The sequence below is a fragment of the Aplidium turbinatum genome, chromosome 14 (assembly GCF_918807975.1).
Source record: "Aplidium turbinatum chromosome 14, kaAplTurb1.1, whole genome shotgun sequence".
NCBI lineage: Eukaryota > Metazoa > Chordata > Ascidiacea > Aplousobranchia > Polyclinidae > Aplidium > Aplidium turbinatum.
In genome coordinates, this window is record NC_137485.1 from 9,836,614 (window position 1) to 9,853,750 (window position 17,137).

At 38.5% G+C, this 17,137-nt stretch overlaps 1 protein-coding gene across 1 annotated transcript; it reads left to right on the top strand.

Moving 5' to 3' along the window:
* The first annotated feature begins 870 nt into the window (after window positions 1-870).
* LOC145782882 (vesicular inhibitory amino acid transporter-like) lies at window positions 871-9,709 on the top strand. Its single transcript, XM_082594646.1, has 6 exons — window positions 871-930; window positions 5,630-5,779; window positions 6,387-6,559; window positions 7,155-7,314; window positions 7,914-8,435; window positions 9,257-9,709. The coding sequence occupies exons 1-6, from the start codon at window positions 877-879 to the stop codon at window positions 9,707-9,709; spliced, it is 1,512 nt and encodes a 503-aa protein (XP_082450772.1). The 5' UTR covers window positions 871-876.
* Window positions 9,710-17,137: the final 7,428 nt, after the last annotated feature.

A 17,137-nucleotide genomic window follows, 5' to 3' on the forward strand; every position in this document is an offset into this window, starting at 1 on the left:
TGACGTTATTAAAAACAGCAGAAACAGAAGAAGACTTTTAGATTTTTGACGTGAATGTCTCTTGGGAAATTCGAGCTCATTACGTTTGTCAGGCCGAAAGAAATAAACTGCAAATATTATTACAAAAAAAGTAAATAGGCTTGCTGTATAAAGAAAGTTTCAAGTCAATTTTGGTGTACAGGAAAGCAATTATTGCAAGTTGTTTGAACGGATAAAAGCATAGTCCTGCTGCTGAGTTGCTTTGCTAGTGATAGATTAACACTCGCAGATAATCTACATGCACTAAAGCAAAAGAAATTAACTTTGAAAATTCACTATGTAAAAATTTGACATTTTAAAGCAAAGATGCGAAACTTATGTAGGCTACTATCATGGACCTATGAAATTCTGTCGACGGGCCCAAAGCTTTCGATTCAAAATGTCACCTAGCAAAAATGTTGAAAAATCACTTAGGCTCATTTAAATTAGGCTTATCGATGGGTTGGTGTTGCCAGTGAGACAAATAGTCAAGTTTTAAAAGCTTTAAATTCCATCATTCATGTTTTCATACGTTTAATACGCTACAGCTCTATAGTAATTTCAGTTTTTTGTCAAATAGGTTTCACGCAGCAGTTTTATTGACTTTATTAAGTGATCTTGAAGATGAAGCACGTGTCGGATTTTTTGGATCGCTTGCGTTACCGAGTGGACAATTCCCATGGTGTTGATGACAATGACGAAAAAGTTCAGTTTGCCAAGACGAATGAAACAAATTTGAAAATTCAAATGGAAGAAAACGGATTTTCAGTAAACCACGGTAATCTTTGCGCAAATTCATCGGGAACAACTCTGAATGAAAAAAAGATGACACGACGAAACACAGTGACTGGAATCGAAATGCCAACTATCACAGCATGGGATGCTGGCTATAACGTGTCCAATGCTATACAGGTTATTCAATGCCGTGTCATATATTTCTAAAACTAATTTCATCATAATCGATTTAGCTCAGAGGTCATCAGACTTTTTGAGAAAAAGCCAGAGACTGTGAGAAAAGAATTGTGGAGGAAAAGGTTGATTTATCATTGTATCATAAACTCTCAAACTCACACGAAGTTTACTAGAGTTTTCAAAATTTGTTCTTTTCAAAAGGTTTTAATAGAATGCAAAAGGGGAAACAAATTTACACAGCGTTAACTTTTGGTGAGATATTTATTCAACGGTACACAGTGTTGGGCGCGATAACTCATTTTTCAGTTAAGCGATAACGATAATCGATAAACGAAAAATGCCTAAAGCGATAACGATAAACGATAAATCAAAAAAAAGTTAAGCGATAACGATAAACGATAAATTATCGCCGATAATGTCCGATAACGATAATTTTTTTTTTTTCTTGATTAGCGCTGCCCCATCCCATGCAGCACGAACTGTTTTCATCAACATGACGAAAAATCGAACATAATATAGGCTACTGTAAAGGGACAAAACTTTTTGTAAGTTATGCATGAATAGAATCGTAACAGCGGCAGTAGGTATCGAATCTTCAACCTCTTGATTCAGAATCAAACCACTGAGGTAACCGCCGTGCTTACAATTATACCTTCAGATATCAGTTGGATGCTTTTATCAATTGAGTTACACTGCCGCTTACGTGCAGTAGGCAAAATAATTAAATCAAATGAAAATACCATAAAAAATTCCAAACTTTGTATTTTGGTTTCTGCTTAAAGGGCTGTTTACAGCAAAGTCAGCAATAATTGAAAAAATTCCAAAAAACGCAAAATGCTTGAAAATTTATCAGTAATCTTAAGCGTTATTGGGAGTAAAAATGTGCATACTGTGAAATCCATCAAGCTTGTCAAATTAGTCGTGTTTGTTTAAGAACAATAACATAATTATCGTAATTTACTGATAATTTCAGATAATTTTTTTTGTTTTTGTGAACACCATCATTAAAGCAATAGCAGAACGCTGAGTTGTTAAGATAAGAATTACAATATAGCATAGGCACTGTATTATTGGGAATAAAAATATTTCATTGAGGTAGGCTATGTCGCATGGTAAATGAGAAAGGTTATACTGTATTTAGCATAATTTTACCACGCAATTCGATGCGCCTGTTGTGTTACTTTGCTAATTTTCATCTTCATATTTTATGAACTTTCATTTCAATAAAATGCTTGATGACAATAATGACATGACAAGACATGAACAAGACATTTCCCATTTATCACTTTGAGCGATAAGTAAAACGTAGATAACGCTTAAGCATTACGCACAAGAAACTTGTGAAATGTGATAACGGATTTGCCTTGCGTCTTATATATATAGGACGGCTTTTTTCTCAAAAAGTACAAACACAATTAGGAAAAAAATAATTGTGATATGTTTTTTAGGTCATAATTCGGCTATGCAATATTTAAATTTTCCGAAATTTTTTTTAAGTACTTTCACTTTCGGCACAAATGGGTTAACTTTTTAAGTTAAATGGCAGCGCACTTACGCATTTGGTTATTATTTTTGGATTAAAGTTAAATCGCCAAGCTAGAAAAATCGATCTTACAGTCTATAAATAACCGATCTTGTGTTGTTATTGTGTGTGAATTTTGTCTTTTAAACAGAGTTTGTGACGTAACCGCACGTCTCAAGGCAAGTTCTTGCAATTTTAGTTAATCTACTCATCTAAAGATTTAAAGCGCTTAAAACAATAAATTTCATGTTTTGACGAGAGATTTTATTTTTTTACGACAATTACTAAAAACTAATACTTCCAACGAAACAAGAAAACACAAGAATAAAATAGTTGATCGTGAGGTGGCGCGAAAGACCATGTTTCCGATGTAAAAGCGGCCTCGTATTGCGACACTTTCACAAACCACTTGCCAATTTCTTTCGCTTCGCTTCAAAGGAATCTGTACCGCCTGTGCGCTTACATTTTAATTGTAAAATTCACTCGCGATTGCCGCTTGCAGCAAAACAACAAGAGACTTGTTGCATGCATTTCATTGCATTGCAATTTGCAACTCTAAAAATTATTGTGTTGTCAGGGCCGTCGCTGCAGGAGGGGTGACCTCTCCCCTGACAATGACCTGTGCACACACACTTCAAGCACTGAAGAAGAACGGTTTTAATTTTAGTTTCATTAACTTGGTGGCTAGTCAAAATATTACTTTTCATGGTCTTTCCACGTGTGTTGATCCGAAATAAAATTTATCGGCGATTAATTATCGGCGATAATCAAATATTGCCTTTGGCGATAACGATAAACGATAACTGAAAAAATAATTGAGCGATAACGATAAGCGATAAAAATTTATCGCCGATAATTATCGCCGATAAATTATCGCCGATAATGCCCATCACTGACGGTACATCACATTCTTTCAACGGCTTGGCGGACCGATAAAAATGTGGCGATATCCTAATATAATACAAAATTAAAAATGAGCTTTATTGCTAAAAGATCTTAGCAGTTGTAGAGGAATAATAACAAAGTACGGTATACTGTAACATTATGATTATTGTTCTTCTAAAATCTAAATTGACCTCAAAGCATTAAAAGGCTGTTACCACATTCAAGCTTACACATCTGCTTCTTGTGTTGTCAGATCGTGGATTTATTTTTCATTCGAAGTAGCTTTTTACAAATCACCCACTCAATGACTGACCTTGTGGCGCTTGAAGCGACAAAACAATAAGTTACATCATATACCACTTTTATTAATCACTTATTTTTAAACTTCAATCGATTTTTCATTTTTGACCAACGTTCACAATGAGAAAACAAGGAATTGCTTTAAAAGATTGCGCTATGGTCACAAAACAAAAATATACCTCTGGTGATTTAACTTTAAACAAACCATGACTATGGTAATATTGCTTAAACGTTTAATTCGAACTTATTAATGATAACTTATGTTATGTCATTCAGTATTTCGCGTACGCAAAGATCTTTTTGTGTCTGCTCAAAAGTATCATTGTTCATGTCTGTTTTATCTTTTTCTTTCTTTTTAACGGGTTTTCAAATTTGCTGCCCCCCTCCCCTCCCGAAAAAAGCTTCTAGATCCGCGCCTGGGCACTGATGATTTAAGCATCAAGCTATTATCGATTCAACTAAGAATCCCATGAGAATCGGTTGGTTTACTTTGTGATTGTTTAATTCTGCTTTTTGCAACGAGATATCATCATCGAAACTACAAAGGTTAATTAACTTGTGACAGCAGCGGCTTTTCGAAGGATTTACCTATTCAAATGTGGATAACATTGAAGCTTATACGTACGCCACAATCTACGAAAAAACTGAAGCAGGAAGACAAAAAATAATTTTGCGAGCACTATAGTCTGTAGTAACTTACTTTCAATCTAGGTAGGAGAGTCGAGCGGGGCATTCCCTTTAAAAATTTCACCAAGTGCTTAGGCCTCTTTTTGCGGTCCTTGTTTGTTCTAACAAAGTTTCCTAGCCTTTACTTTGCATTTGACTTTTGAGCATAATTATCAAATCAAGCAAAAATTTCTGTAGCTGTTGAGTTAAACCAGGGGTGGGTAACATGTAGGCACCGTGCGGGCCGCATGCGGTCCTTTTCCATTTTTTGTGCGCCCTTCATCTTCTTCCAGCTATTTTTCCCCAAATAAGGCTATTTAAATTAAGGCTATTTTCATCTCGATTTACAAAATTTTGAAGCTTAAGAAGTGATATGACCGTCTTTTCACTCCCCTGCACCTGTGAAATAAGTTTTGCGCCTATAGAAATCCAGCTTGAATTGAATTCACTGCAGGAGGATGACATTCTTGTACAAAATTTCAATAAGATAAACTCCATTGCTGAAAATATGAATTAGTGTTTATTTGATGTGCGTCCCTCCTGTAAGCATTGCATTTTCCTAACTTACTCGTGTGTTAAAAAGGTTGCCCACCCCTGGGTTAAACACTTTTTGGCTTAAAATTGATGTAGAGTTTAAATCCAATTGATGAAATTTTTTCCTTTGGTTTGACGCGATTTCAGGTCAGTTCATAACACTACGCTTTAGAAATGATAGAGATTGTTTTTTTCACCATAACATAAAAGCAGTGCCGGATTATTCGTACAGCTGGACAAGTTAAACTTTTAGGCCCACAAAGTTTCGGGTCACCATTAATAACAAACTTATTTATGAAAAAAAGTTGAATATTTGACAACATTATTCACGACTGTGCAACTGTAAAAGCGAAAATGTCATCGTCTTAAAAATTTATTGGCGTCATGTGTAACATTTATATTTGCAAGGATTTATAGTAGGCCTATGTTGAAGTATTAATCTTTGACTCTTTGTATTGCTTTTGTGACTTATTTCGCTGCAGCATCCATACATAGCCTAGTAGGCTACTAATTGCTTTGTGAAAACTAACTGTTTGTTCGAATCCACTGAACAGAGATATAATTGTCAGTCGAGTAGTTTACTGTTTGTTCAAGAGAGCAGCAGACTCCCTTGTCTTGTGTAGATGTTGAACTGAGTTTGGAACCACCTAACGGAACTTACACCAATCACCAAACCTGTGGGCATTCACATAATAGCTGCCAAATAGCTTGCTAGAAGTTTAGTTGAAATAAGTTTGATATGTTTTTTTGTTGTTTTCCTTTTTATGCTAATCGTGTCTAAATGTTTTGCAGGGAATGTTTGTACTGGGTCTTCCATACGCAGTATTACATGGAGGCTATATTGGTGTAGCCTTAATTATACTGGCGGCCATTGCGTGTTATTATACCGGTAATATATTGATAGACTGCCTCTATGAAGATATTAACGGCAAGAAAACCAGGGTAGGCAATACAATTTTAAAACTAAATATAGGCTATTGTATTAACAATGGTATCTAGTCGCTCATTCCGTGCAGGCTATAGGCTACTTACGCCATGTTTTATTTGGTGGACTAGTAATTTTTTTAGAAAAACAAATATATACTATATCCTTATTTGCTAAAATCGTCCAGAATAATCTCAACATTCGCGCTAGTTGTCACATTTCATTGACCAGGCTGGGCAATAAAAATTAAAGCTAAATGTATTGTAACCTACAGGCTGGGCTATGGTACCCAGTCGATGATCCAATGAACTTACTCTATGTTTTATCCAGTTATTTGGGCAAATTGCAAATTATAGCCTTTTTAAAAATATACTTTCAAACAAAAAAATTTGGGCGAATTTTGTTCGCATTCCCAAAATGTTTTATTCTCCTAAGGGCTACGGCTATGTCACAATATGGCACGTTTTAAATTGCTTTTCTGTTGAAACTAAACCCTTAAAATAGAAGTGTGTAGGTTTGTTTCGGACACTCAAAACATCTCAAGAAAAAATACTGGTTAAAGAAGCATGTAAAAAACCAAGCTTTTGCAAGCCAAGTTTATTTTGCTCTTGATGTTTCATGCAGGTGCGTGATAGCTACGTTGACGTTGCGGTGCAGTGTTGGGGAAAAGTGGGAGGTCACGTGGTCAACGTGGCTCAGCTGATTGAGCTACTGATGACGTGCGTCCTCTACATTGTCATTTCAGGCAATTTGATGGCAAGCAGCTTTCCTCAAGCCGCAATTGGAGAAGCAGAATGGTGAGAACCCCAGACAAAAATACTTCAACTGATTCAACGTCTGCACTGCAGACGTCATTCGTATATAAGACGTGCTCTGCTGTCAGGCTTGTTGAAAACGTTAGGTATTGTACTATAAATCTTGATAAAGTGACATAAGGTAGGCTAAGCATGTTTTCTGCACGTTGCACGATATTAGAAATTAATTTTATTTGGGCGAAAAATTGCACGAATGTTTTCAATAAAAGCTAATACAAAAAGCAAGGCCAAGGAAACATAAAAACAATGGACCTTTGCGTTGAAATGAATTAAGTGGCAACACTTGCTTAGTGGAACGTAGGCTTCTCGAAGTTCATTCCCATGAAATTATGATGTAGTTTTGAGTTCACACTTTGAAAGAAAGTTGAAATCAAACAATGCCCAAAAGCACTTTTTATCGTATCACTGAAGTACCTTGCCAATAGTTTCAGCACTTGGCCAGGCAGTCGAGAAAAAATTAAAAGGGCTGCAAAATGTTTGCTTCTATTCTAGTTGATCATGATAATAATTACGTTTTGTTAAAAGCTTATTTTGTAACTAGTAATCTGTTTGAAGTGCGGTTCATCTGTCAATACAGGGCGATAATTGCAACCATATTTCTTATACCTTGCGTGTTTCTTCGGGACTTGAGAGCTGTTTCATGGCTCAGCATGGGCTGTTCGATAGCACAAGTCATAGCGTTGGTCATAACAATGTTGTATTGCATGACGAAAGTTGATTCGTGGCATTGGAAACAGGTAAAGTTAGTTTTTGAAGTAAACGTTTGTAAATGTTAAACCTGGGATGACTTATAATAGGCCTATTTATGCAGTACCGCTGAGAGGACAATTTGGGCCTTGTAGCCTTCCAATGAGATCCTTATTCCTTATAGGACCCAAATAAAGACACTTCTAAAAACAACGCATTATATCCAAAGAATACGCGGTAGTTTTGTTAAACTGCCGTGCCTCATAAAAACATTATGGCCCCTATAATCATGCCAGCCCAAGTCCAAAAGTACTCCCTGGGCCTCTTGTCAACACTAGGTTACCGTTTATTTGTGTTTAAAATCGAGTTTCACAATGTGATGGAGGTTTGTCGTATCCAGGCGTACGCCCGGTGATTGAAGATTAAAATTAAGTGGACGGGAAGGCAAGGAAGCCAATCTTCGTGTCCACCTTCAGGCATGCCTTTGAGTATCTTGCCAAAGACACAGTCGCATGCTCATGAGCGGTGTGGGAAGGGTGATGGAGGTTATGTTCCCTGAGTAGACTAAAGTGCTGCTACTAAAAGTTTGTGAAGAATGACATGTTTAGTAGTAATTAATACAACCTATTTATATTGTTTTAACTTTCAGTTGACGTTTGAAGTGGACAGAAAAGAATTTCCGGTTTCAATTGGGGTGATTGTATTTAGCTACACCTCGCAGATTTTCCTCCCGTCTCTGGAAGGCAGTATGGAAAACCGTTCTCAATTCAAAAGTATGCTGCTGTGGTCATACGTAGCTTCCTGCCTCACGAAAGTACTTTTTTCACTTGTCTGTTTTCTGACGTGGGCTCAGTTTACCAAAGACGTGGTCACTGACAATTTACCGCAAGGACTTAGAACAGCCATGAACGTAATTCTTGTCGTGAAAGCTTTGCTTTCTTATCCACTCCCGTACTATTTGTCACTAGAATTTATTGAGGAGAGTCTTTTTACCAATGTTTCCGGTGGTTGGAGAACGCTGCTGTATTCTCAAAAGCCAGCTTACAACAACTTATCCGATGAAAACGCACCAATCATGCAAGACACGAGTTTTGCAGAGAGCAAGGAATCATCAACATCAAGCGATCTGGAACAGACCAGTCGAAAATCAAGCGCTACAAGTCTTGTAGTGGTGAGTCATTTGATAAATATATTGATAAATTAAGCTTTCAGATGTGATTGCTTTTTTCAATTACTACAAAAGACCTAATTAAAACCCAGTTCATTTTATTGCTTTATGCTAGTGATTGGTAAGGGAGTTGAAACTGAAAAAACGATACAATCATTAAGACAAACAAGCTTGGTCATATCGAACTTCTTTTGGGCAAATTATTTTTTGATTAGATTGACCAGACGTTCCAACCGTTTTGCTTCCAAGTCCAATGACATTTCAAAAATTAACGTATTCATGTGGATATAAACCATAAAGACCTCCATGATATACATTTACACATCAAAAAGTAAAAACAATGCAAGCATCACAAAATATTTTGCTATAAATGCTTATTTTGTGATAAAACTGAGGTCTGCGCAAAGCTCTAAGTTATAGGCTATGGTACTGAAGACAACACAAGTGCAATTTGTGATGACAATTTGTGCTAAGTTAATCAAAATCTATCTGCAAAATCTATTTGTACAAAAAGGCATATTTTAAGACAACAATATTTCTAGATTTCTCTATATTTTAGCTTACGTACCCATAAATGTTCTATACGGCAGGCTTATGTTATTATAACAGTTTCAAAACATTTGAAGGATTCCGTAGAAAATGAGCCGTTTCTTCGGTCCCGCGCTTGAGGAAAGATTCCTGGCCAGAGCCCAAAAGCAGTCTAAGCCATGAATCTCCTGTTAACATTACTGAAAGCTACAAAGTTTGATGCTTGATGGAAAATCAAGAAAGCTTGACTACCGTCTAAAATATTGATTCAAACACTTTATTTTGAACGATTTCAGACACTGGATGAAACCAAGAAAAACAACAATTACACTGGATGCCCAACTTGCTTCTCACCTTCGGGCGATTTACACTTGTGGGCCATGGTACTCAGGGGATTGTTGGTTTTGGGTACCCTGATTATGGCCGTTTCGATTCCACACTTCGCACTCTTGATGGGCCTCACTGGAAGTTTAACCGGAACATCGTTAGCATTCCTTCTTCCCTGTTCCTTTCACTTACAGATCAAATGGGGAGAACTCGACAAAGCAAAAATTTTCTTAGACGTGGGTTTATTTCTGGCTGGAGTTCTTTGCCTCATCACTGGGATATACTTCTCGATCTTAGGTTTATATGACGTCTACCATCTTCCTCAACAAAATTTTGACCCCTTTCAAAATCTAACAAAAGGAAATAGTACTCTCATCACTCATAACGCTAACGGGCGGGAGTGGTTTCCAGATCCTTCATAGATCAGCATGTCATGTTGTGTTTTGTGCATCGTATGCTATAGGCTACTGTACTCTGATAATAATAGTGAATGGTTTTGTTTTTCTTCGTCTTCATTTGAATAGTTTAGCTTTTTTGCAAATCAAAAAACTTGATTCCAAGTGAAACAAGCTAAGAGAAAAACATTTGGTTCTAAGATGTCGATTTTAGACTTGGTCAGGCCTTCCACATTCAACTGCAGCAAGGTGATGCCTTCCCATACGACAACCGAAGTTGCCCGCCCTGAACAGCTATTAGACATGAAGGGCGCATGCTCTGGGTCAACATCACTCTGTACAGGATGGAGTTGCATGGAGCTCTGTGAGCTACAATTGCTGTCTCGATTTGTTGTCATTCGCTTGATTGCAAGAATCAATTACCAGGGCTCACCACTAGGAGGTTGACAACTTGAGAAAACATTTGGTCAAAACTGGAATTCCAACGATACACAGTCCATCCAAATTATTTTTAACAATTACATATGACGACACAATGAAAAGTAGCGAAGATCGATGGTTGATTTGAAGCATTCTGACAAAGCAAAAATTTGAGGAGGTTGAAAATAAAGATATTTTAATCGGCAGTTTTTACTTGTCTGGAATGTTGGAAATGCGCAAAACCAGACTTTAATTTCTGACACTACAAATTTAGGCTACACATTTAGGAAGAAACTCTGTTTGTGATAGTTTGGGCATTGTTTGAAACAAAAATATTTCGTTTAGACGCCAAATTTTTTTCTCTTGTTTTCGTTTCGTTGCATTTCAATAAAAAAATCGTTTTAAACAAAGTTAACTTATAGGGTAGGCCTATTTTTGATAGGCTTATATAGTTAGTTCATTGCAACATAGGCTAGCCTTCGACTCTGTTGTGGAAAGTTGCATATGTCTCTAAACAGAGAATTGGAGTTGTTTAGAAACCATCCAACGATGCTAATAATTATCCTGCATTGGAAATATTCTTTGATAGGCCTACATTAGGAAGCTTTGCAAGTGGTGCAGCATGCTTTGTACAATTACCTACAAGTTATAAAAAATGTCTCTTTAAGTCAGCTTAAATTTGAAAGTGATATTGATCTTATTGATTATCAAGATCGCACAAATAGTGATCTTAGATCAAGATCACCAAAATAAAATTAAGCCCAGCAAACTTCATGCCACTGATCCTGACAAATCCAACAGAAAAGAGAAGAAGACTCGTTTCAAGTGCTGTTCTCCATTCAGTGGCAACTAGTGGATGGAAATTTACGGACAACAACATTTCAACAATCGGAAACTTCACTCTGTCACTCGGTGATAAGGCCTGCGTCACTGGTTCAAAGCCTTTTTAGTGTCGCCTACAATTCGCATTTGCAAAAACGAAAAGTGCTACGATTTAGCTCACAAAAGCTTTCTCAGTATAGTCTACCTACGAAGATAAACATTTTTACAATCAATCAACTTCCAAAAAGCAAACTGGAAAAAGTTCACGCAACAGATTGATATAGAAGTAAAAATATCCCTCATCCCGCCTCAGCTGATACCAATGTGCGGCACGAAGCAGCTAAGTCCGTTTTCGGGATTTTGCTTTACTTCGTTACGTACCACAAACCTAAATTGTTTATGATAGAACACAAGGGTCGACTTGCCTTCGCTGAGCACCCCAACATCGGGAGTTCCCACTTTCGCATGTAAGGCAACGTCGACCAACGGGTGAGGACTAGCGATCCTTCCCGCAAATGCACCTTACCGCCAGTCGCATGCAAGAAATTTGCTCGGTTTAAAATATAAATAGATAAAACAGTCTGTCTTAAAATTGTACAGCCACCAAGCCTGACAACGGTTGGTTCTTCAAAGTGAAAACCTTGCTTTGTTCAAACTCCCAATATAGTGTTCTTTAAACGCTTTACTTAAAATAAGATGCTGCAGTGATGGCCCAGACCTGGTGGACTGTCTTGATAACAAGTGATTGGCATTGGCAGGACACAGTTCAATCAATTAGTTGACTTTACCCATTTCAGCAGGAAAGCATGGAAGACATTTAATCGCCAAGGGCCACGGTTCAAAACCATTCCAACCCTGCTCTATAGCCAATCAGCTAACAGTAGGATATTATTTCCAACTACCTTTAACGATGAGATGGCGCAACGGATAAGCCGTTGGCTTTCCAATTATGCAAACCTGGTTTGACTCCCGGCTTCAGCTGGTTGTTGAAAACATCACTCACCTCTATCCAGGGTGTAATAAATTGGGTGGGCGTAGTTGCTGAAGTAGAGGCGACCGAGAGAAAGAAACTGGCCATATTACTCTCTTTAGTGCCGAAGGCTCAGTGCAATCAGAACCTTATCTCCTCATATCTGACACTTGAATCAAGCATGGGACCCTCTTTACTTTTACCTTTAAGCTAATATTAAAAATACTCTGATGCAAAAACACAAATTCAAAGTGAAACAAGAATGTAGACACCTCTGGAATGCCCCTGGTCTATTGTAGGCTATTGGCAGGATGATTTTTTTCAAAAAACAACCTGGCAACACCTCTTATTTTGTAATCTGTGATTTTCTGGTCAAGGATGCCAGAGCTTGGTTTTTCCACCTAGATCTGGGTTTTTTTGACCACATCTGGGTTTTAAGTTTTTTTATTTCAAATTTAGGTAAATCTAGGTTTTTTTTGTGGGGGTCGGTTTGGGGTGTAGGGGTTTTCATGAGAGGTAGCACCTCTGTTCCTACCAGTCGCACATCCCTGATGTGGGTAGAGAATTTTGGTCTTCCACTGAAATCCTAAGTCTCACTTATGGCTCCACGTAATTGGTAATGCACACCAACGGCCACACCCTGGTAACGGCTCGACTGCCGGACTAAACTAAGTGAGGTGCATGTCTAAATGGTTTGCGTTTGGCATGTTTATTGGGAAGTCAATCCCATGAAGTGCATGAAGACTGGATCGGCTGGAGAGGCAAATGAACTCATTAATCGGGTCAATGACTCTAAAGGCGTAACAGCAAAGCGATGTGGCTCGCTAGGGCGTACTTTTGACAAAGTGAGTAACGGCCAGTCACCTCGAAAGAGATTGGAGCCCCATCGAGTATTTTTATCCGTAGTCGACAATGAACGTCAGTAACAATGAAGTGAGATATAAGGATCGATCCGTGACCCCTGCAGAGACATCCTTCCATTGCTACAGGGAAGGAGCATCTCCATCTGCCAGTATGGACAACTATGATGACGGCGCATGCCCAAAACCTTATGGACGGCATGAGCCTGACGGAGGTTGTCTGAAAACTAGAGGAAAGATGCTTAAACTAGCAACATGGAATGTACGAACATTGCATGCTATAGGGCATTATGACAATTTAAAACAGGAGATGAAAGAAATGGGAATTGACATTATGGGAGTTAGTGAAACACAGTGGAAAGATAATGGTAAAATGGCAGATGATGGTTTCGTAATGATCTATTCAGGCGGATGTAAACACATGCATGGAGTGGGAATTCTAATGAAGAAAAGCGTGGCATCTGCAATGATGGGATACTGGCCAATGTCCAACAGAATTATAATGATGAAACTGCAAGGAACCCCTTTCAACATAAATGTTATACAGGTATATGCACCAACACAAGATCATACAGATGAAGAAATAGAAAAATTCTATGACAACATAAACAATGTTTTATCATACACCAAAAGGAATGAAATTACGTTCATAATGGGAGACTGGAATGCGAAAGTTGGAAACCAATATGAATTTCCAGTAATAGGACATTATGGTTTGGGAGAAATGAACCAACGGAAGACGACTATTGGAATTTTGCAAACTCAATCAGCTGATAATAGCAAACACTTTATTTCAACAACCACCTAGACGACTATACACATGGCATAGCCCTGGAGATCAATATCGTAACCAAATTGACTTTATTATGATAAATCAAAGATTCAAGAACTCAATAAAACAAGCCAAAACGTATCCTGGAGCTGATATAAACTCTGATCATAATCCAGTTGTTGTAAAGGTGCAAATAAAACTGAAAAAAATGAAACGAAACCCCATTTTGGAACAGTTAGATATGAATCAACTTACAATTGAAGAAACGAAACGACAGTACAATCTTTTGGTGAACAACAAATTTGCCTTACTGAGCAAGGAATCTGAACCACAAGAAGGTGACACTGAGAACATGATTGAAAACCAATGGCATGAAATACAGAAGAATTGGAATGATGCAAGCAAAAAAGTTTTAAAACAAAAGAAAAAAGCCTCTAAGCAACCATGGATGAATCAAGAGATTCTAGACTTGATGATAGAAAGAAAAAGAAACAGAGACAATAACATCCAGTATTTTAAGCTACATAAAGAAATAAATCAAAAGTGCCAAACAGCAAAACAAAAGTGGCGGGATGAACAGTGTGAAACTATCGAACAATTAGAAGCTACGCACAAGTCACGAGATATGCATCAAAAAGTTAAAGAAATGACTGGTAATAGAAAGTCAAAAGCAAGACAAAACAATTGCATCAAGGATAAAGATGGAAAAACGATTTTCGACCGAGATCTGGCGACGCGAAGATGGGAAGAGTAGGCTATATTAGCGACCTGTATGGAGAGGAATGCCGTGGCCGAGTGGTTAGCGCGTTGGGCTCGCAGTCGAGAGCCTGCATGTTCGACTCCAGCCACCCACACTTGCTGTTGTTTCTCTGGGCAAGAAACTTTACGATAATTGCCTCTACCTAGTGATCGATTTCGAGTAATGGGTAGTACCAAATTTACGTCATAAGTAGAGTAGACAACCGGAAACAGACATTGCAGTCGGCTGCAGCGTGGGTCAGGTGTACGTCGGAAGGCGTACACCGATGCATAGCGCTCAAGTCCGCTTTCCCGCAATGCAGGATAAAGATAAACAAACAATTCCTGCTATTAACCCATTAAAAGCCGCTACAAGTTCCCATTGCTCTTTTTAGGAAATATTTCAGCCACAAAGTTGTATTGTCATAACTTTTCAATTAATTTAAAAAAATTTCGTTTCTAGCACTATAGTTGCTACGTTCATCTGATGAAATTGAAAGTAAAATTAACAACTGTTGTTAATTTTACTTTCAATTTCATCAGATGAACGTAGCAACTAGTGTTAGAAACGATAATTGTCCTGATAAACACCCAAACTTTTCAGTATTCAGTTAAAAAAATTTGATGGTTTTTGCTTTTTTGATACATTTTTTTGTTTGCCTTTTAAAAGGACACCGGCCACATGGTCAAATATAAATCTTGCGATACCTTATAACATAAGCAGGTGTTTGTTTCGGTAGAAATTTGTCAGATCTTTCTTGAAGGGCGTTTCAAAGTTATTGTATAAACATATTGTTGTATTTCCAGACGTTTAATATAAAATGAACGATAATAATTGTAGTAGCCAACCAAGTGAGAAAACCATTTACCTCTTGTTACTTACTCACTTATGTGCACAAAAACAACTCAATATATATCAAGAAAGAAACGCAAAACAATCAACTAAGGAACGTGGTACAGAACGCTCAATTGATTACACGCGCAGTGCGGTGGTAATCAATTTCAACGTCTATACCAGAAAACGCTGAACTGTGATCATGTAGTGACGCTGGTCACGAGTTACATATATTCAACGTAAATAAAATGACGACTATAACACATATTATATTCACGGTAACCATCGGTACAGCTAGTGGGAGGGTGTCCCCCAGTAGGCAGTCTCCCCCTTGGTCGGAAGCTTGTGGCCGCAGAATATTTTTAAACGTAAACGAAAAACCATCGTAAAAATCTTTTTTGAAATGGATTTGGCTCGAATTCTATTTGCTTGTTCCTACTTTACGCGTTCAGGGGTGAAAATCATGGTCCGCCGCGGGCGGCACAAACCATAGCTATACGCCACTGACAGTCGTCGGCTCCAGCTCGTGACCGAGCATTGGTTTCGTCATCAAATCGAATTTGGCTTTGGATGGTCATGTCATATATGGCTTTGGAGGCCAGTTTATGATGGAAAAGACGTGGGCAAAAGTCACATTGTATGGAGGGTATGGATTGTATGGAGGGAGGGACGTGGTAGTTTTAGCTTATCTAGTGTTCGTTTTTCTTGGGCTTTTTGTATCCTTTTTTTTCGAAACTTTACGTGCCTTCCTTAGATCTTTTTCTCCAGAGTAATCTGTCACTAGCAAGTTTTTCCCATTCTTCTTCTTGCGTTTGAGGCCGCCACAGATCAAGTTGTTACATCCAGGCGCAGCAGCCAATGGATTGTGTATTCATCGAGCGTTGTTAGGTCCACATGTCTATCTTGTGGTCGGTATACAGGACATTGATAGATAATGTGGTGTGCAGTTTGAAAATCTGAGCCACACGCACAAGATGGTGAATCGGCGAGGCGCCACTGGAACATGTTGCTGCTAAAACGGTCCACTCCAGTCCGCAGGCGATTGAGCTTCACCCATTCCTTGCGGGGTAGTTCTGCTCCAGGTGGGGTGTTGGTATTGGGAAGGACTGTGAATTGGGTTGGTCTCGCAACTTCTCTCCATTCACGGTTTCAAACTTCGGAAATGTGGAAGTTCGATTTGCACATAGCTGCAGCATGTCGGGAGAACGGGCGTCGAGATTTCAAGCGCTGGGGCTTTTGGGAGTGTGAGTTTAGAACAATCTGGTTGAGGAGGTGGTCATCCCTTGACATAGCTTGTAGGACCAGACTACGTACGTAGTTTTCCCTACGAAGTCTACCTGGGGCGATGCCTGATAGTACCGGCAGAAAGTCAGTGGGAGTTGGAAGCAGGCAACCGGTGATTATTCTCAAGGTGATGTTGAGGGCAGTGTCACTTTTGGAAGTGTGTACGCTGCGGCACCAAGTTTTTAGCGGCATTTAGTTTTTCCCATGAATCCAGATCAATGTTTGCATGGTTGAGGGAGACTTTGTTTCAGCTGTTTTTTGTATCTCATTTTTGGTCTTTTGGGGGGGGGGCTTTTTCCTGTCTCTAGTTGTCCCTCTTCGTTGTCCCTTCTCATGACATGTCCTGTCCAGCGAAGGCAGTGTTGCAATATGGTGGCTTCTGAACTGGGCAACCTAGCGTGATTAAGGATTGCATCTTTGGTGAGACAATCTTCCCAACGAGTGCCTAGCATTTGACCCAGTTTCCTCTGCTGAAAATTTTCAAGACGTTTGATGTCACAGCGGTATATAATGTCCTTGTTTCACAAGCATAGAGAAGGATGGATAGAACGACTGCCCGGAGGACCATAATTTTTGTGCGGATAGATATAGCATGGTTGTTGAAAACACGATGGTTAAGTCTTCCATACGCGCAATGCGCTGCTTTTACACGATGTTCAATATTCTTTGACAGTGTTACAAACAGCCAAAAGAATGTAGCCATGTGGCCGGTGTCCTTTTAAAAGGCAACAATAAATATAAAGCAAAATAAACA

Excerpts from the sequence above, each read along its gene's own strand:
- LOC145782882 (XM_082594646.1), top strand. The coding sequence starts at position 877 with ATGCCAACTATCACAGCATGGGATGCTGGCTATAACGTGTCCAATGCT. Across the intron at positions 931-5,629 it reads ACGTGTCCAATGCTATACAG|GGAATGTTTGTACTGGGTCT; the intron begins GTTATTCAATGC and ends AATGTTTTGCAG. Across the intron at positions 6,560-7,154 it reads GCAATTGGAGAAGCAGAATG|GGCGATAATTGCAACCATAT; the intron begins GTGAGAACCCCA and ends CTGTCAATACAG.